Source organism: Mycteria americana, chromosome 2 (assembly GCF_035582795.1).
Source record: "Mycteria americana isolate JAX WOST 10 ecotype Jacksonville Zoo and Gardens chromosome 2, USCA_MyAme_1.0, whole genome shotgun sequence".
Classification (NCBI taxonomy): Eukaryota; Metazoa; Chordata; class Aves; order Ciconiiformes; family Ciconiidae; genus Mycteria; species Mycteria americana.
Window position 1 is genome coordinate 133709816 of NC_134366.1, and position 22045 is coordinate 133731860.

Consider the following 22045-nt stretch of genomic DNA (forward strand, 5'->3'; position numbering starts at 1 on the left):
TAAAAACCTGGACAAAGTATGCTATCAAAGGTTGCAGTATACCTGAAACATTCCAAAGGCAGATGTTAAACCCGATTTTTTTTTTCTTTACAAATATATCTTCCCTGTGGTAAGTTTTTTGTGCATTATTTAGTCCGTTATTTAATACAATGCGACATAATAGCTTTGAAGTGAACAAATTAATATAGTGTAAACATCAGTAAATGTAGAACTAGTACCTGCTCTATTTTAACATCAAGTAAACACATGTAAGTATAGAACATGACATGTTTTCATGTTACATTTAAACAGCTACTGTATATCTTTTAGACAAAAGATACCAGCCCATCAAATCTTTAAAGACTAGGCTATAAAAGTTATCATTCTCCTCTACATAAATAGTTTTGAGCTGAGAAGATCCCAAATCCAATCACAACCTGCTTTGACTAGTCATTTATAAAAACCCCACTAACACATCACCCAGCATATGTGGCATACTCATTTTTTCCTCTACAAAGTTTTCCCAGCTTTAAGTATTATTTCATAGTACATATTTCTGGTTTTGACTTAGGTATATTAAAAGTATGTGCACAGATATTAACTGATATTAACTCTTACACATAACTCGGACTTAGCAAAGGTGGTGGGATCCCTTGATGACCCCTGAATGTAGTATAAAACTGTATTAACACATTTCTGTAGAGTTTTGTAACTTCTCAGGCTAGACTTTAAAAAAAAAGTGATCAGTAAGACTACATCAAGACATTGATCAGTGGATACAACTGGATTAATCTAAAACTGAATGGAAAGAAGACATGGAAATAGCACCATTTTCCTTCAACAGGGAAAGCACAGCCCTCAGAAATCCTAGTGGATTGTCTACAAGGATTGCTTACAGCCAACAATGTAAAAGCTTTTGTGAGCAGTTCTCTCTGTAGCTCTCCAGCCATATGCAAAGACAACAGCACAGTATTTTGTAATTGATCTGAAACAATCAATGCAAGACATGGAAGATAAAATGTACCACCAAATTCCAGCACTCTGTGACGCATCTGGAACTGGCAATGATTCAGGTAGAAGATATTCAGCAGCAACAGAAAAAAATTCTGAGATGACTGAAGGCAAACTAGATTTCTTGTTTTAATATGCAGAAACATAGCTGCGCTTTTGTGAAGTAAATTGTAATGGTTAACTGTCAGGAACGTTTTAGGTATGAATTAATCTTGACTTAGGAGAAAATAAAGTGAAAAGCCTTCCAAATAGCCCTTTTGATTCTTTTCTCTTTCACTGTATTGGCAATGTGATAAGATATTTGTATGATACTTAATAAATCTTGCACATGGAGGCAAAACTAAATACAAGGACTAGAAGAGAAAACAGGTTCAAGACATGAAGAATTAATGGCATAAAGCAAACAAACAAAGAAAATTTTAAAAAATCGTAGTTTAGAGATAGATCTAATCACAAAACCAACCTAAAGCAGAGTTTGAGAGAAGAGAGATCATCTCTTGCCTCTTTGCTGTTCATTACAGTAACGCAAATTTATGGACACCATCATTCTTGAAATTTCTTACTTGAACAAGTATGTTGAGAAAAATAATTCCGTCTGTTTCAATTCTTGGGCAAATATGGTATTTAATGACTCTGCATTTTCATTTTGTGTTTCTGTCTTAATCCATCTCGCATTCCCTTACTTCTATGCCTTGAAGCCTCCAGGCTCAGAATCAGAGCAGACCCACCCCATCAGCAGAAAGCAACCAGAAGTAAGCTCTGATTTCTGCTGTGAGCAGCCTTATCTGCCATTTCTTTGAACCGTGAAGCACTCAGCTGGGAAATATCAACTAGCAATCTCTCATCTCAGGTGTGAGCAGAACTAAGCAGAAGCCATTTAGCCAGGATGCAGTGTCCACTGAACACCAGCAGCCAGCTGACAGCTCTGACTGTTGAGCCCGCAGAGCTGCACATAAGGGTAAGTAGCAAGTGTCAAGTCTGCAGTACGTCCTCCAAGAAATATCACAAACACATTATGGAAGAATTCAGACACTTGTTTTATCAATATGCACAATTACTTTTTTTTTTTAAGCTTTATTGTCATATTCCTCAAATTATAATTATCTTACTCTTTCAGAAATGAGAACATAAATTCTTGCAAAACATTAGTTTGCTAAGAATAGTGAAAGAATATATACTTACTCTTACTGTTTTATAGGGTGCAATAATGTTTCTTTCTTTAATGAGAAAAACCTGAAAGAGTAAGAGATGTTAACAGTTTCAATCCTTAAAAAATAATAAAATAAATCAGAAGTACTGATAAAGACAAAGCTAAGAATGCTGTTTAAGCAAGCAAAATACTGGGTTGCAATATTCTGCTTTAGCTACTCCAACTGCAGAAATACAATGACCTTTTGTAGCAGCTAGTTTCAAGAGGGGCAAATGTCCAATGTAGTTCAAAGGCTTACTTACTTATGTAGTTTATTAGTGGGGTTTTATTCTAATCATATGACCTTCAAAGAGTTGCAACATTACAGCCAATACACACAGCCATCCATCTAGTCCCATTCAGTGGAAGGATCTGCCCCCTCTTTTCATCTGGAGGCTCATGCCCTTAGGATTCTATCCTGATGGGAATTACCCCACAGGGGCAACTCACAACATAAACTACTGTGTAAACTTTCTCAAATGGACCCCTTCTTCCACTGCCAAACATTTTGCTTCCAGTTCCAACCACCATAAACACCAGATTTCCTCTCTCATCCAACAGCATGTTTTTGAACAGTTTTGTTTCTCTGATGCTATTGTCACATCCAAGAGGATCTTCCCTCCCCAAAACCCCCATGAAACTACTCTCCTTCAGAACATTCTCACAACTCCTATAGAAAGACTTGACTGCTAGCACATTGGTTTGTAGACATCACCTTACTATCTGCTGTCTGAAAGAAGACAAGCCAGAAATAAGTCGTGTTTTTGCTCTGTTTGTAGGGAAGGCTCAAACTTGCTAAATCTCAGGCCTGAGTGTAAGACTCAGGATTGGTCTACGTTCTGAACTTCACTACCAACTGTCTTCTACTCCATGGCCCAAGAGACTTGGCCGATCAAAGGGCCTTTTCCAGTGCCTTGGTTTGCTTCCTACAGCTATCACTCCTGTGGTTCTACACTCCAAGGCATTGTGGCAGCAGGCTCAAACCAAGAGCCAATGTTAAACTTGCAAGAACAGATGCTGTACCATTCTCTAGCCAGAAGCCTTCTGGCTGGCACGTACAGCCTTCCCACTGGCTGACAGCAGAGCCAACCTTCACCACACAACCACGCACAGCACCGTCCAGCCAGAAAAAAGTGAGTGGTATGCTTAGAAGCTTACAAGCTCAGCATGCCTCTCTAAGTGCTACATTAAAAAATAATGGCACTTAGTGCCTTTCATCTGAAATCAGCATGTACAGACCTGAATCAGGCCATAGGAGACTAAGAATCAGAGACACCTGCTTTACACTCAGATCGCTCTTCTGCAGGATAATGAAACATTTTTCTACACTGAGAGCCCCAAATTACATGAAAAAGTAGACAATACAAGTTAAAAAAAAAAGGCAAGCACAGCAAAAACTTTAGTATACTGTATTCATTTCCTATTTTGGAGGATTTTTCCCCAATTTTATCTTGAGAAAAAATACTGAAATAATCTCCAATTATTATTTCCATTTGCTGTATTTTATAGCCATTAGTTTCTAAGTTGCCTGTTATGTAAAGCAAAGCTTCTTATCCAGCTATGCATTAACAATTTTTTTTGAGCTTGAAAAGACGAAAATGTTTAAGATGTTCCAATTATTCGCTACGTGCAGTTTCCTACAAAGTAGAAATTCTACTTAGAAAAAATATTTATAATTAGATCATGATTTGTCATAAGTACAACCAATGAGTACTTCACACTCGAAAGCCCCTATGCCTTTTTGTATAAAATACCAGCATTTATCATGCCACCCAACTATTTCAGAACATTTCCCCAGAGACAGGAGGATGACTGGCAAGCTACACATGGAAAGGGCAGGGAGTGGGAAGGTGCTAACCACACCTGCCATTTTAAAAGTTAATTCTCCTTTCCTATGGGATGTTTTTATAATTATTTGTTCTTCAGAACATATACTAATAATGTATGGTGGAACAATTGCATCGAAAAATTAGAAATACCTTTTTTAAAAACACTCAATACACAAAAAAACTGCCAACACAAGAAACCTTGGCTACACAGTACTCTTCACAGAAGCAGTTTCAAGAGGAAATTAAATACACTGATTACTTTAACACAGTCCACAAACTTCTCCAGCATAGATAACATTAAATGATTGAGTTCGTTTTTGACTGCAGCAGTACTTAACTTAGCAAGGCTATCAATTTTACGTATTGCTAGAATGTTTAAAAGGATATTTCCCACCTCATCTCAGTTCTTTCCTGAAATGAAAACACGAACATTTTTTGGAAACTTTTACAGCTTTCGAACACCTATCAGCTGCAATTTATCAAAGCTTGAAGTATATTCCCTTGGTTAACATTAAGCATGAATATATCCAAGTTAATCACAACTCATGATTGAAACTTGAACCCAATATTTCAGGACAGCTACTGAAAACTATTTGGTGGACATATAGCACAGTCCAATGTTTTCACAAAGCTGAACTGCAAGGATCAAGATGGCTTTGCCATTACCACTACATGCTGCAGAAAGCAGGAGAAAGCAATATAGCAAGATCAAAACAAAGATGATTAATAACCAGTTTAATTTCAGTCTATTCTCCTTTTTCATTCAATTCTAAAATTGCCCTAAGCTCCATTATAAAATGCACAGTGCAAAAAGTTGACTTTATCAAATTAATGACTTAATGAAGTCATTAACAGTTTGAAATTTCCAGCATCAACAGCTTCACATTAATGCTAAGTTTTTGACACTGATTAGTTTTGTTTCCAGTTAACCCCCCACGCTAAGACTCCAGCTTTGAGAAAGACACCATTAAAGAACATAACCTCGCTCATTTATACATCAAGAATCTGTTATATGCAGGTCTTACCTGGTTACATACAACAGAAATCCCTCCAGACGTATCCCTAAAATGTAAATAAGATATTTGAAGAGATGGGCATTTCAGCTTTAAAAGGAGTTAAATACATATATACAGTAACTCAAATTCACGTACCGTGTGAAAGGGTTATTTGCTTCATTATCTTCTGGGGCTTTTATACTAATGCAGTCTCTCAGTGGTATCTGCAGCAAGTTATAAAAATACATACTCCTTCTTAAAAGGTTTTTAAAGAGAATCTTAAGTTACCAAGAAATTGCAAGTTTGCACTGCTTACCTTGATAATGGGTTGGATATTGTCATCCGGTTCAAAAATGATTGACTTCGAGCAAATTTTTAGAGAGCCTCTGCATTTTCTAAAAGGAACAATAAAAAAGAAAGTAGTTGTGTACGTGTTAGAGATACATGAGATTAGAACAACTCCAGTAAATGAATATATGTAAGAGTTTTGTACCTTTCGTCTCTGCAACCTTTATTTATAATATGGTTAGCTGTGTGCTGTTCAAAGTAATATTCCTCCAGGTTAAGAAGAAGCAGTGAAAACCTACAAATAAAAAAAAATTATTTATTCAAAAAGAAAACACCATAAGAGTTAGTATTCTCAGAAAAATACATCAAGTGTTTGGGAAGCCTTCAATGATTTCTGTGCTGTGCCGCACACCCCAAGAATGAATTAATTTAAATTAACTTTTTAAAAGAACAAACCCATATGGAAAATTTGTGTACACATGAAGAAGATCAACTGATGCTCTTCCAACATATATAAGGTTAGATATTTGATTCTGTTCATATGTCTCAGGTAGGAACTATCCTAACATAGCCAGGCTTTCCCCCCAGTAAACATCAGTTTAGCCTTGATCAGTGTATGCCAGTCAAAGTATGCAATGACACAAAAGGAGCAGCAGGAACTAATCATTTGGAATGGAGAAGATTAGATCTTTCTGAAGTAAAGCCAAGTTACATTGGTCTAAAGTGTTAAGTGAAAACATGGCCACAGCTTTTACAACACACCTGAGCCACTCGATGGATACCCTCTGAGGAAGCATTACCTTCCTCTCCAACCACATTTCTGCACTTCCTCTGTACCAGTGCCTGTTCAACCCCACAGGAAGCCGGTTCATGGACTAATCCAATAGACAGCAAACCTCAGCAAACCTCACCAACAAAAAAATAAATAATAATAAAAAATGTGAAGTCTTCCAAAGTATTTAATTGCAGGATCATAGTAATGCCAGTGCTGGTATGAGGTAAATGCAAATAGGCTAGATTAGATATAACATGAAACTGCATTCTCTAACGACTCAAACTGCTGCAAGTGATTAAACTCACCAACTGTACTAACAGGGTGAACACATGGTCACCTATGCGTTTCAGCTGTGGGGAATGCCAGTGGCTGTTGGCACAGCAGGAGGAGAAGAAACATCTTTTATCGCTTCAGTTGGAAGTACAACAGTTTGTTTGTGTGCGGCGCTGGTCTGATCTGCAGAAGTACTTAGTATTTATTCACATCCACGCTTTGAGCTTTTTGTACTGTGTTCGTGATGTGCTTCACAAGAAACGCCCGTGACAATGCTAATAGATGCCAAGTGTCCCCAGAGCAGTATTCAAATAGCAGTAAAGATGTCGAGAGTTCACAAAATGAACTGAATGTACTGAATAGCCTGCTCGTTAAGAAAGCATATTTCACAATAGAAAAAACAGTGTTATTGGAAAATACATCTTGTTCACATAAGATTTGTGTTGTGTCTGTTATATTAAACAGAACATAACAATAAAGGTTTACTGTAACTACAAGTAACAGTGGGTCCATATACTCAAAACTGCTTGTGTGTGTCCAAGACACTTTGTCCTAATGCTCTGCTGCTTTTTCAAAATGGCATTAGCTTTACCCCTCCTCTCTTGAGAACATATTTTATGATGCCATTAAGAAACAACTGTTAAAATGTTAGAAAACATAAGAGTTAGAACAGTATACGCCATACACAACTCCTTAAGAAAATTCAACACAAATCTCAAAAGGACTCTTCAGCCTCTACCCCATCTCCTGTTATTGTATGGTTCTTGAATATCTCTAGTTTCTAGTGGGGTTTTAGGGGCTTTGCCTTCACATATCCTTTCTCAGAAGACATAACTTCAGCTGCCTTCTGTTTCTCATAGAAGTCTGTTCTTCAAACTTACTGCCACCTATGAAAGCCTGTCCTTTCAACAGGTGTAAACTGAATTTCCAAGTTTGAGGCTTTGCTGCCTTTGAAGGAGCCAAACCATTCTTTTTGTATTTATTTTGATCCTTCAGGAAGCTAAAAAGGTGGCCTAGCTCTCCATTTGGATGAAAAAAATCTTCACTAGGAACAGTTTACAAGCTAGGGGGGAACATGAATATGAAGCCATAGCAGCTTCCACACAGTTACCATTAAATCCCATTTTTCAACACATCATCCAGTTGAAATCATCTGGGACAAACTTAAAATTTCTGGGATTTTGCAAACTCGGATCTAGCAAGTCTTATCACATTTTGATTGAAAGCTTTTTAATAAAGCTATGTTACAATATATAAAGACCAATTTACCATCAGAATGTTTTTCTTTCTAGTATGTATAAGCATATACATTCAGCTTATTATCCACAAGCCAAAATATTTAAATAAAAAAGTTAAGAACAAAGGTAATACCCAGTTTTGTTTGAAAAAAAGTCTACCCTCTTTCATTAGGGAACAGACACTATTGACATAGGGAACAATCAGCTTCACAGCAATGACGTTCATAGTCCCACAATTTTTCTTCCAAGAAAACTGGTAACGCCTGGTCGACAGAACTAATTTCTGAAATTCTTCATTCTTGGGCTCTTTCCTTCGTCTCCACCTATTGTTTTGACAAACTCCCCACATTTTTATACTCTTTCCAAATTCACCTGTTGGCAGCACTGGTAATTACTAGACTTTCCTTTTAAGTTTTTGGTAAATGCAGGAATCCTTCATATATTCAAGATAAGCCATGTTTATACATTAAAACATTGGCTCTGTTATTCACAGTAACTACAACATGCTTACATAAGCCAAAATACATAAACCAAGATTTATTTCTTTCAAATTTTTCAGGATAACCATCACCTAGAAACTGTTGTGTCCTTATACTCAACACCTTACTTATCAATTCACCTTCCCAAACTCAGAAGCTGTGGGCTACTGGGAAGGATTTGAGGTACACCTTCCCCGGCATAATCCTCACTCCTGCTGAATCAGATTATTTCATGAACAAAATAACGCACAAGGTATGCACAAAAACTCTTCATATAGGCTAACTAGGTACTGTGGGAAATCGTAGGTTTCTTCCTTCTTAAATACAATACTTACTAGCAGCATCCAGTTTACCCTTTTGCTATTAGTTTCTCTGTGTCTCTTCCACACGACTACTCACTATCCAGTTTTACAGAGACAGCATCGCTGTAGAGCTCCTTGCTGGAGACCAGCAACCTCCTGTGCCGTAATCTCATGCTCACTTTCTGATCTCAGCTTTGCTGTCTTGAAAAAGGGTTGTATTGCTGGCAGTTGTTAAAGCATTTTACTCCAAACATTGTACGTCATATAGGCCAAGTGCATTTTCCACATTTTATCCTTCCCCCCATGCTCTCCACAGAGCCTTCCAGGTCGTTCTGCAGTCTCTTGCAAGCATTTCTGTGCTTGTTGCTACTCTGCTACTTGCAAGTCCATTTACTCTAACTGCATTTTCCTGTATTTTCAGGCTGCTATGAGTCACTTCTGCAGACAGAGCCAGACATCAAATATCCACAAATACAATCACCAATCTCGACTCTTCTCAAGTACCCATTGCAATTGAGACAAACTTACAGCCTGTCCAAAGATTCTGTCACAAAAACTCCACCTTTCAAAATTCCACCTTTCTTGGCCATAAAGTATTCCTCAAACCCCATGATTTCACTGTCTGCTTCTTCACCAAGACAAAAGAAAGTATGATTAAAGACATCATTAGCTAAGAAGAAATATTGCTATTCTTTTTCCTGGAGTCTGACTGTTTGTTATCTTTAACTCTTTTTCACGATACTGCCAGTGTGTTCCAGCTCCCTGGAGCTTTTCGCGTCTCCTTTTCTCTTGTTGTTCTCTTTCAATCGCTCATGACAATAGTACCTCTTACCTTCATTTCTACAAGTAAGTTTTCAAGTTCTAGTTATGATACCATAAGTGGAACCAAAATTTTCAGACTTGCATCTCAACTACTGGCTAACAAATCTAGACCAGTTCACGTTACTGCTAATTACAAACTTTGGAGATTATGAAGCATGATCTCTGGAATCTCTCAACTCATCCCAGTCCTTACTGCTTAAGTATTTAAATTTCATTTGTCTGTGTTAATGATCCATAGGGTTGTCAAAAAAAGGAAAAGTCAAGTTTCATCAGATGTTCCTAGAGTATAGTCAGAGCTTTTTATCTTCACAGAACAAGACTTCTTCCACATAAGTAAGTAGAGCCACTGATAGTTATTGTATCAACAGGGTCCCTGTTGAGAACCACCACTGCACAGGATGATACTTCAGGCTTGCCAGGAGGTTTAACAAGTATTTACAGATAGCAATGAAACAGATCAGTCTCTGGCATGTTGCATGAGTAGGCAAACACAGTGTTGTGAAGGCCTGAAAAAAAATCGGAAATCAATCATAATAGCTATACAATTAAAGCAATGGGGATCTTCAACATGCAGCTAAGCATATGGACTTTAGGCTGACTGTCTTCCAAAGAGCTAAAGAAAGTATTCCAAAGACACTTGTGATATCAAGATGACTGACATACAAAATTTATATACTATCAACTGCCATGTAATCCTATGACAGGAATTTGTACGCACACTTAGTGTAGATCTAAAATAGTAATTTAATTCTTCTGTGCATGACAGGAGGAAAAAATAAAAACAAAAACCCAATAAATAACAGGAGGAAGAGAATGCTTGATACCCTGTATAAAAAACTGATTAAATCTGCAACAGTTGAGAACTGTGTTTTGGTCTTCAGCCACTGAGCAGCTGTACTGTTCCCTGTGCTGAGTCATTAACAGCACACGCTGTAAGCCTGTGACTTACCACACTGCCCTGGAAGAACAGCCTGGATCACAAAGCCAATGTCAAGTCAAGTAAGACTAAGCAAGCCTGTTCCCAGTCTACCGTCCCTTGCCTTCAAGTCTGACCCCAAGACATAAAAACCCCCTCAACCTCAGCAATTAGTCAGGCAAACTGGTCTTCCAGTGAGAAGGACTGGACAACTTCAATAATGCAATTGCCCCCCCCCCCAAAAAAAAAAAAAAAATTAAAGAAACCTATCAAAAAAAAAAAAAATTCCCCCCAAAAGCAAACCGTAAGTATTAACTGGGAAATGTACAAAAATACTATCATATCTAAAATTAAAAAGACTTTTTTTTTGTCCTTTTAAATTATCAGCAAGAACTAGTATCTGAAAAAACCAGTTCTGGTACTAACACAAACAGTTGTGTTTTTTCATAAAAATCAAAGGGATCTTCTATATTTGCCTGCTGCTCTCAAACTTTGTATTCTTATAATACAGTAATAATTAAATATCAGAAACTATTCTGTTTCAGGCAAACAGAAAAGGATCAAGTTTGAGATATTTTTCTTATCATCAGCAAGTGGTTCATTTTAATCATTTTCAAAATGTAAAACCCAATTGTTACTTGAAACTTCCCAAGTATAAATGATTTAATCAGCATTTATTAAAAATCTACTTAGAGAAGGGTAATGCTGTATCTTCTCATGGCAAGCAACTCACGTATCTGTTGACGCAAAATCCTTTAAAATCAAGCAATAAAACTCACACCTTAAAGTGTATTACAGGATATTTTTATGCTGGCTTCCTAATAAAGGCACATTTTACAGGTTTATGTTCACAAATTTTGTGGTCACCATTCTATTTAATGGCTTGCAACAGACTGATGAAGTTAGTAAGCCACAGTCATGTCTTCAGGGATCATTTACCATTTTCTCTTGTATATTGAACTTGACATACTAGACTATTTTAAAAAAACTAATATATTATTTTGAAAATGACAGGAACAAATTAGACAAGATTTTCAAAGAAAGCTCAAACCCCATGAAAGTACCTACAAGGAGTGAGAGTTTAAAAGATGTTCAATGCCTTGTATTACAGCTTCTTAACAGTCTGGTCTTCATCTTCAAAGTTGTAGTATTGCTATCCAATAGTGAACAAGCTTTCAGAAAACTTCTGAGAAGATGGTATTTTCTTAATATATATGATCATTTGAAAATTGGAACTTGGGGGGGGGGGGGGGGGGGGAAGCTTCAGTAGCTTCACTGGTCCAGCCTAGCACACCAATTTGTAATGCCTCAAAACCTACTTATAATTGTGGAGACCATCCACTTCCGTCTGCAAAAGCTATCACATTAACAGATAGATCAGAATACAAGCTTCTGTTCAGAGCTGTGGAGCTTCCCCAGGACAGTTTTGCACAGATTTAGTAACCTGAATCAGTCCATGGAAGGGAACATGAAGTACCAGAGACGGTACAATGTGAAGGGGTCAGGGGCAAGAACAAGGTGGCCAGGAACAAGACCTTACCCTTTGGGAGGCAGCAAGCCCACGCAGCAGCTCTGCTGTCAGAGAAGCTGAGAAAGAGGCAGTTTCACTTTCCAGGATGAAATTAATTGGTAGCCACCATCCCCACCAGGGCAAAGCCTTGAGCTTTAGAGTGGATGGAAGGGCACTTAAGCTGTGACATCTCAGGTTTAATGCAAATCCAGTATTCGAAATCAAGAGAAGCAGCTTGGGGGGGCAGGGGGGGGAGGGAGAAGAACATGCTAGGTAAGGGAACATCTTCTATTATAACAAGTCACATAGCTGGAAAAAAAACAACCCACAAAACCAACAACTTTAAAGAACATACGGATTTTCCCAGGTCTGAAACAGAAAGAAGATTGTTCAGTCACAGTTATGTCTGTCTGTTAGGGATGTATGTTGGGGGGAGGGGGGGGCAGGAAGGGAGGCAGTGGATAATCAGTATAAGGTAGTATAACACACACTTCCACACCCCCCCAGAAATTTAATGAAGGCTTTAACAGCTTTTGTGTTGGAACATCTTCAATTCCCACCCAGTGTTAGAAGTATATAGAACCTAGTGGAGTAAAGCGTTAATCTTTTAATAGCATATGACGGAGCTGTTTGAGCTTCAAAGGTAAGTACCTACACTTAAGGGGAGAGGTAAATTAAAGCATGCTAATATAATTTTGCTTGAAGACTTATTTCAAATTCCTGTCTTTGTATTGTCCCAGAAAAATTATATTAAGAAAAATCTGAAAAGCTCATATGGAAGTGATGTGGAAGGTATTTTCTTGTGAAGGGAACCAGTACCGATTTGAGGAGCAGCATGGAGCAGGGGGAAGGCAAGCACCTTGCCAAGAAAACCAGAACTTAATCTACAGCAGCAGAAAGATAGGGGTGACACAAAGTAAGGCTGGTGAATGAACAAAGCAGTGAAGAACTCTGGTTGCTCTCTTCTAAATATAAAGTTGAAAGTGACTTGTTCATTTTTGCCTTTTTCAAAAAGCTCCCATGTAATTGTCACTCCGAAAAGGGCTGAGGAATATGAGTCAAGAACACACCCAAGGCACATAGGAAAACTAGGCACAACACTAAGTAGCAGGAAAACACTCGCAAAACTTCACCTCATATGATGTCATCCCCTATACACAAGGTTTGGGAAGCCACATGGCACCCAAACATTCCTAACATTGTTCAGAGTATGTAACAAAGAAGTGAATTACACTTTACAAACTACAACCTGGGGTTTATAAGTCCTGCCAAGATGCTATAAAATATCCTCCAAATAAAGAGTGTGTTTTATCAGGCTTAGTCTACTTGAGAATCTTACTGTCACTGTGCTTGATGTGCATGTCCCTCTATACTTCAGTTTGAAAAGATCTCATCTGAGATCCAACAACACGGGGGGAAAAAAAAAACAAAACAAAAAACCCAAACCCACAATTTATTTTATATACCAATGTCACCTACCAACTGAAGCACTGGACTTGTTCAAATTGGACACAGGAACAAAAGTGCAGGGACCAGTGTCTTGGCAAAATCCTGTTTATACCACCCAGAGAGGTACCCCATTGATCCTGCTTTAAATTCTTAATCTGCGATTGAATTCTTACTATTTCCATCACTTCATCAGGAAAGCATGTGCTGGAGATCTACTTGGACACAAGGGTTTCAAGTGGCTGATCCAACACACCTTGTACAGTCACTTGACCCAACACTGGAAGTACAATCCTGGTAACGGAAGGACATTGCCAGGGATGAAAAAGCAGGCCAGCCCAATCCAGCAGCAGCCCACAGCTATGTAAAAACAATTCTAAAATTAAACCTCCTCCTAACGAGAGCAAAGTATCTATAGGCCAGCTGTAGGACTCATTTGCTGGTGTTTGAATAAAAGCCTTCATTATGTATATTTTGTCCCAAGAGAGTACGATAAGGCTACAGATTAAAAAAAAAATAAAAAATTACCCAAATGCCCAAGCAACCGTCATACAAAAGATCCATCCGCAGGACCTACATGCTGCCAGTAGGTCGCTTCGCATGAGTGATGTTCCCAGCAGAAGACATGAACCCCTCAAACAGGAGGCCAAGCAGTGTGCAAGACAGAACAGCAGAACTGTATTATAAAGAACCTCTGTATTGTTAGACTTGGCTGTCTTTGGGCACACTGCCAACAGAACCGAGAACTGGATTTGTAAAGAGAGCAACAACCTGAGGCAAACACCACACCATTTAATTTGAAGTTTTGCAACTAAAATTTTTTGTAAAAAAGGATTGCAACTCATGAATGCTGAATATTTTAAAGATTAAATTACGTAAGCATGCACACAACACTAATTAAAAAGGGACACAATAGCTCATCTTTCTTTACTCAACAGCTGGGCAAAGTGAAAATACATGTCTACCAATACAGATGAATTTGAAGGGAAAATTCCTGCCAGAATGAACCCTGCTCAGTAGGGACATGGATTTGTTTAATCACACGTAAAGTAAAACCTGCTGCTTGTTCTCAGTGTGCACACACAGGACATTTCAGTATTTTCTTGTTTTCTTCTAGAAAACTGCATACAGTCAGAAAAGTAAGTTTATGTAACCAGACACTAAAGCCGTCCAACTAATTAGTTAAGAGGAAATAATGTTTTTCAGATCACTTAAAACTGATCTGATCTTCCTTCCCCCCAAAGCAATTGCATAAGAAGATTAACTTTTTACCTACTAAGTTTCACAGTACTCTTAACCAGAACTTTTGTAGCTTACATTTTTGTATAAAGCAATGTACAAATAACAACAAACATCCCAAACAAACAAAAAACCAAACTACACATGAAATGTAGTTGCCACAAAGTTTCAGAGAGTCTGGTCATCTCACTAGAAATATCTACACCAAGATTACGTAAATCAAGAGAAGCTTTGAAGCAGGAGTTGGTGTTTCTTTAACAATTACACAGCAAGAAGGTGAAGGAAAAGCTCTCAGAGGCTATCCCTTCAAAATCCCCAATAAAGTGATATAGAGAGCTTTTTTTTTTTTTGGTACTGTTTTAATGCAGGACTATAAGGAAAACAGGAGACAGAATTTGATATTTCTCATTTGATATTTCAGAGCCCAAAACCTTTTAAATCACTTAAACGTTTTTTTTAAGATTTCCTAATTTAGAAAAGCACAGGAAGAGACGGAGGGGAAAGACCTGATATAGGGCACAAAATATATATAAGTTTACTTTTGTTTTACACAAATACCAATTGTTAGACAAGGGGAAGAAACAGAGAAATGAGTTTGCAGATACTTAGATAGGAAAAGCTACTAGTGCAAATGAGAACAAGACTCAACTTTCATGAAGTGCTCAAATTACAAGCTCAAATAATAAGATCCTAAAATCCTTACAAATACGAGCAAAGAAAAATATTTCTCATTAGAGGCCTTCAATAACTGCAGGTCAGTAATGCTGACAGACATTGATATGTTGGTTTTGTTTTCAGGACTTTTTAGAAGAGATTTAGATCCCACGTGGGTTCTTTGGGACAAGTCTGATGAGTTTTGGCCTCTCTTCACCTTCTCAAAAAAAAGGAGACTATTTACAATAAATCCTTAACAGTGCTAATATAGTCATTCTTCTAGCTTTTCCTATACTTAACATGTTTTACTTCAAAATTAAAAATCCTTCTCTTTTCCTTCTACACGGGAAGTTTATCCATTCTCCCTGCAGCCCCTCGTACATAACTGAAACCACAGCAGCCCCCAAAAGCAGCAAAGAAAAGATACTCAGTAAAACAAAAAGTGATCCAGAATATGCCTGTACTTTGAAAACACTTCAAAAATTGCAGTAGCTTCACAGGCTGAATAGCTATGAATCAGAATTTGTATGGACAAAGTGAGCCGAACTCTTTTGTCATGTGGTTTTCTCACCAACAATAAACAGTGCTGCATAACTGGCAGCATCAGGCGCATCAGGAATTTGCAGAGGGCTCGCATGGGACCAGTCTGCTGTCCAAGAGGCAACCGGGGAGCCCTGCTCCCCCAGAGAAGACACCTGTGTCCCTCCACGGCACCACCCTCGCTGACCTATTCCTCTCACCTTGCAGAGACTTCCTACGTTGCAATATTAAGATTGCAAAGGGTTTTGAAACTTTGTGACAAGCCAGATGCAGATAAGCAGGACAGTAGCTAAAAATAAGGGAGTAAATACAGGATATACTCAGGCACATGTGATAAGCCTTTCTTGTCTGTTCAGTTAGCCACAGGAACACAAAATAGAGAGTACAGTCAGAAAACAGGAACAGGATAATTAAATTTAACACCTTAAAGAGCCCGCACAGAGTCTGTAATTTAAGGGCTGACAATACGCTGATTATAATGTTCAGGAAAAAAAAAAACCAACTCCATCTGTAGTGATGCAGAGCTGTAACTCCATGCCACTAACACAACTGAGAACAAATAAATAAAAATCTACAGACGCTGTTTTCATGCAGTTTACACAAGGCGAGCGGCATTCGTATTTTTCCAGGTCTGTTCTACAGCCTTTTCAGCCTTAACTCTCGGGAATCATTAGCCATCTATGAAAACAGTAACAACAACGAGGGCGAAGCCCAGGACAGCAGCCGGCCTCTGACGCCGGCGCTCTGCCGGGGTCGGCTGCCTCCCTGCAGGCGGCCCTGTCACCCGCGGCGCCCCGCCGGGCCCTCCGCCTCCCCGCCCCGGGGGGCTCCGCCGCCGCCGCCCCCGCCCCGGCGGAGGGAGCAGACTGGGGAGGAGGGGGAGGCGTAGGCCGAAGCACCGCGGCTCCGGGTCTCTCTCGCCGGAGAGGGAGCGGGCGAGGCCGGCGCTGCGCAGCGGGAGGCGCCCCCACCCTCCGCCCCTGCCGCGGGGGCCGAGGCCGGCGGAGCAGGGCCGCTCACCTCTCCTTGGAGTACAGCTCCCGCTCCAGCCGCCGCTTGCGGATGAAAGCCATGGAGCCGCCCGGCCTAGGTAGTGCCACCGCCGCCGCCACAGCAGGCCAGGCCAAGCCAGGCCAGGCCGCGCCTCAGGGAGGCGGGGAGAGCGGGTCGGCCCGCGGCCGCAGGCAGGCAGCCGGTCTGACGGGCCCGGCCGTGGGCGCCCGCCCCGTTTATACCGCCGGAGAGGCGGGGGAAGGTGGCACAAGCGGCCGGGGAAGGGAGCCTGTCGGTACCGAGGGCTCTGCGCCCTCGCCCGGGCTGCGGCGTCTCTGCGGCCCTTCGGGGCCTCCGGGGCGAGGGGGCCTGGGCTGGGCAGGGGCTGCGGGCTGCCTCGGGGGGGGGCCTTCACCACGGGAACGCAGCCGCCCACCCACACTCCTCCCTCCATCCCTTTCCTTAAAGCTTCTGCCGTTTTATTTTTATTGTTGCTGGCACGGAGGTGCCACCCGTGTTCGCGGCTCACGGCAGCGGGGGCTGGGTGTGGAAACGTGGTCCCTGCGGGCCCGGGGCGACCGTGGGCCCGGCCTCCCGGGGCGGCCAGGGAGCGTAATGCCTGGGCCGAAAATCGTCTTCGTGTGCACACGGAGGGAAGCGCATGCTTTATTACCTAGTGAAGGAGTCTATTTACTTGCATTTAAATAAAAATTGTAAATATAATGCCATTGCAGTGAGATTCCTTCTGCCCGTAGTGTGTGTGACAGATGCTGCCCAGGCAGCTGTGAAGGAGGTGAAGTTCTGCCAGGTGTTCAAAACCTAAAAAAAAAAAACTTCTGTGGAAGGGGGAGGTAAATAAAATCCTTTAGTTCATATAAAACACGTAGTTCATATGACTGCCATTGTATCCGAGTAATTTATAATGTGTTTACTCGCACTATCTCGTGAGGTAGAAAAATACTGCTATTTGCATTTTTATAAGTAAAAAAATAGATTCACAGAGGGGATGTAATTTTTCACATAGGAATAAAAAAAATTATAGGCTTGTAGGCCTCAAGAGATTGTCTAATCTGATCTCTGTGCTGAGGATGAATCATGTATACGTTGATCAGTGTTACTCAAACATTTTCAATTTGTGGAGCCATAAACATGAATATGAGAAGTGGTGTATATACTGAGAAGAGGTTTGCTTTTGCTAATTGTCTTTCAGGGACCTCTTAGGAGTAGTTCACAGAATCTAAGGAAGCGACACATCACAGTTTGAAAACCAGTGATATCATCCGCAAGAACTGTTTGTCTAATCAATTTGTAAAAGCAACTGTTTGAAGGAAATCTGCAACACTTGCATGTAGCTTGTACAAATGACTAACAGCATCTATGAATAAGTATTTGTCCAATATCCAACCTGAATTTTCTTTGCTGCATTCCTCGTTGTCATACTCCCAGTGGAAATAGACAATATTTGTTACGTTCTTCGCATATGTTTTAATAAATATGTGTGTGTAAATATATATGTATTTATTTATACAGTTGTTTATATGTGCAGATATGTATATCATCTTCTCATAGACGAAACAATTTTCTTCACTTTCATCATAGATTGCACTCACAGATGATTTATTCTTACAGCTTTACTCTGGCTTCTTTCCAGTATGACTTTTATCTTTGTCTTAAGGTTTAAGGCCCCTTATAGCAGTCCAGTTGAGGCATCAACAGTAACGAGTGCAGTAATTATGTCCCATGTATTACACGAGAGGAACGTTTATAAATACCTCCCAGAAATAATTTGCTTTTCTTCTTGTGACAAAATCTTACTTTTGCTCAGAACCTTTTCTAACATATTGCCACCTAGTTTCCCCCATTTTATTTTGTATGTTTGAGTTCTTCTCGGGTATAATATTTTGCCTTAGCCTTGATGATTTCATCCTGCTAACTTTAGACATTTATCCAAGTTATGAAACTAGTTTTGAAATCTGATTCTCTTTTCTAGCTCCCAGATTGGTGACAACCAAGATTTTAAAAATATATCTATATTCTGTTGCATCTTGTCACTAATGGAAATACTGAATAGAACTGAAAGGACAACAGATCCTTATGGGATCTCACTGCAAATGCTCTCCAAGTTTGATTTTTGCAAGCAGCATGCCATTTGGTTGGTGGTTTCATGAAAACTGTATTTCCTTTGCTTTTTGTCTTAAGCAAACTATCACGGGACAGTGTCTAAATTATACTAAGCTCAAGATCTATGATACTCACTGTTTCTGTTTTTCTACTGAATCAGCGAAATTGATTGTAAAAAAGGGCATTAGATTAGTGTGAGAGCATCTGTTCCTGACAAACTTACGTTAACCTCTTCATCATGGAATTTCTTCTAGAATAGCCCTTGGGATCAAAATTAATCCGGATAGCTTTGGACCTGCTTTCCTTAGGTAGACACATCTTATACTTTTCTAGTCGCCTTGGACCTAAATAGTCTTTTAGCAATTCAGAGATTATGTTTGCTATATTATTAAGTAAAATTCTTCAGGCCCTATTAACTTGAATACATAAAATCTAAATAGTTTTTAACCCATTCCTTCCCTAAATTCTATAGTAAGATAAATTTAACTAAGTATCTGGGCACTTCTAATATATTTCCAGAACATTTTCTTGTTGCCCTTTGTACCCCTTTTTGCCTGTCACTCATTTTGTACTGTAGGCTTTGTGATTTTATTCTTTTATTCGTATTCTTTTATGTTACTCTTCAGTTATATCCCCTTATTGTGACTTTTTTTTCAAACCCTTGAAGAGCTCTTAATGTGATGTTAACACAATCTACTTAAGCTTCCCCTGCTTCCTTTTGTTCACATCAAGATAGCTTGCTATTGTATGTTTAATTAAAAATGAGTCTATTGTTCTCTGTAGAAAATCTAGGTTAGCTTTAAATGACTGAGCTCAGGCCTAGATCATACAGAAAGGAGGTTAATTAACTCATATAGAATGGCATGCTGTTATGATGAGCCTGCTTTTAGTACCCAGACTAGCTTGATTAAAGCTAGCTTAACTATTTCTACATAACAATGCAATCCATAGTTGGCAGTTCAGGCGTGCTTTTTCTTCCTCTTAGAGTAGGGAAGCCTATTTTGGTAAAATGTGTCATGATCACTTTCACCCAGTTTACCTTCTGCCTTTAAAATCAAAATGCTCTCCTCCCTATTTGTCATGCAATTTGACATGGTAATGCCTAACTTCCTCTGTCCCGTGAAGCTAAAGATCATCCCTAAAATATTACAAGAATTTCATGGACCTTTTATGTCCTGCCATATTGTTTTTCTAACTGGTATTCAAGTAATTGAAATCCTCTGTTATCTCATGGGCAAGCTTTTTTAATACCTTTATTAGTTGTTCAGAATAAGTTAGAAAAAACATCAACTTCCTCCTTTTGAATACAGCTATAGTCTATTATGAAAAACAGACCCCAATCATGACATACTTTTACTTCCTCCTTTTCATTTTCACCAAGAACAGTATCTTTTCACAGAATCACAGAATCGTATAGGTTGGAAAAGACCTTTAATATCATCGAGTCCAACCGTAAACCTAACACTACCAAGACCACCACGAAACCATGTCCCTAAGCACCTCATCCAAACGTCCTTTAAATACCTCCAGGGATGGCGACTCAACCACTTCCCTGGGCAGCCTGTTCCAATGCTTCATAACCCTTTCAGTGAAGAAAAATTTCCTAATATCCAGTCTAAACGTCCCCTGGTGCAACTTGAGGCCATTTCCTCTTGTCCTATCACTTGTTACCTGGGAGAAGAGACCGACCCCCACCTCTCTACAACCTCCTTTCAGGTAGTTGTAGAGAGCGATAAGGTCTCCCCTCAGTCTCCTTTTCTCCAGGCTAAACAACCCCAGTTCCCTCAGCCGCTCCTCATAAGACTTCTGCTCCAGACCCTTCACCAGCTTCGTTGCCCTTCTCTGGACACGCTCCAGCACCTCAATGTCTCTCTTGTAGTGAGGGGCCCAAAACTGAACACAGTATTCGAGGTGTGGCCTCAACCAGTGCCAAGTACAGGGGCACGATCACTTCCCTAGTCCTGCTGGCCACGCTATTTTTGATACAAGCCAGGATGCTGTTGGCCTTCTTGGCCGCCTGGGCACACTGCTGGCTCTTATTCAGGCGGCTGTCAACCAACACGGCCAGGTTCTTTTCTGCCAGGCAGCTTTCCAGCCACTCTTCCCCAAGCCTGTAGCGTTGCATGGGGTTGCTGTGGCCCAAGTGCAGGACCCAGCACTTGGCCTTTTGTCTCTACATGGATTCGATACAAAATGAATCATCCTCCCCTGATTTTCTGTGCCCATTTTCCTTAGCATTCTTATACACAACTGTCACTGAAGTGTGCCGCTGTATCTCTGGGATGCTACTAAAACCATTTTTTTCCCATAGGTTCACTAGGTCCCTGGCATTTGACTTCAAATATCCTGAGATGTTTTTCATTACTTTCTTTTCTCTTTTAATGCTTACTTCTTTCTTCTCTGTTTCTCTCTAAGATTCCTTATTTTTAGCTCTTTGTAACTGGCCTCTTTCAAAGTCCCTTTCTAGTGTTGATAAAAGGTCACCTCCCCATGTCTGTGAGTCACTGTCCTCAAATGCTCAAATGTCCTCAAATGTCCTCAAATGTCCTGTCTGTTGAACGGACATAATTTCTTCCCAATAATACTTATGGAACAAAACCCCATGGTCAAGTAGTTCAGACCCTCTGCCAAACCATCCACAAAACTGTGCCATTAATCCCAGTATTTGTCATGGAGTGGCCAAAACTCAATCGTCCCCATATAGGTATTAGTCTTTCTTCTGCCAAAGTGCTGTTACAATCCTGTCAATCTGGCTAGTTTCCTCCATTCTGGACTTGTGCCACCATCTTGCTAATGATGTCCTTGTCTTTGCTTGTATTTTCCAAGTAAGCACCCCTGCTCATTTTCCTTTTCTTGAAGAAATTGGTGGAGAGCAAATAATTGAAAGAATCAGAATGAAAAGTCCTAGAACCATTAGTTAACGGTTGGACTCGATCTTAAAGGTCTTTTCCAACCTAAATGGTTCTATGATTCTGTTATATTTTCACACTGGTAGTGCCACCTTAAATGAATAAAGGCTTCAATTCAGGCAATGCCCACATATCAGCACAAGCTTAAAGATGTACATAGATTTTTCTTTCAGGAATTGGGGAGTACATACGAATGTATATCACCCAATATATACATTAATGTCATTGTGAATACAGGATTCATGTCTCAGGTGTAGTACTATACTTACTGTGCCAACAGTTTTATTAGGGAAGGTTTTTTACAATAGTGGGTTTCTGGCAGATATTCTGCAGGTTATTTATCCGGTAAAGCTTTGTCTTTCAGGTACCTAAAAAGCTTCATGAAATACAATGCTCAAGTGTTCCCTGTCAATCCGTTCTGTTATACTGAGAATCTTTAGACATGTTCAGAATAGGCTTAACCTCAACTGTTGAAGTCAGTGGTTGGGAGCATAAAAGGTTCCTAAGTGTATTTCAAGGATTCATCCAATAATATAT

General features: G+C 39.7%; 1 protein-coding gene across 1 annotated transcript in view; it reads right to left on the reverse strand.

The window, feature by feature from the left end:
- NSMAF (neutral sphingomyelinase activation associated factor) overlaps positions 1 to 16848 on the reverse strand; it is a 41158-nt gene extending 24310 nt beyond the window's left edge. Inside the window, exons 1-6 of the mRNA XM_075494704.1 lie at positions 16506 to 16848; positions 5497 to 5586; positions 5320 to 5398; positions 5160 to 5227; positions 5034 to 5070; positions 2173 to 2223 (exon numbers count right to left, since the gene is read on the reverse strand). Coding sequence (XP_075350819.1) covers positions 2173 to 2223; positions 5034 to 5070; positions 5160 to 5227; positions 5320 to 5398; positions 5497 to 5586; positions 16506 to 16558 — 378 coding nt within the window. The 5' untranslated portion in view covers positions 16559 to 16848. The remainder of the gene's footprint in view (positions 1 to 2172; positions 2224 to 5033; positions 5071 to 5159; positions 5228 to 5319; positions 5399 to 5496; positions 5587 to 16505) is intronic.
- Between the last annotated feature and the right edge of the window lie 5197 nt (positions 16849 to 22045).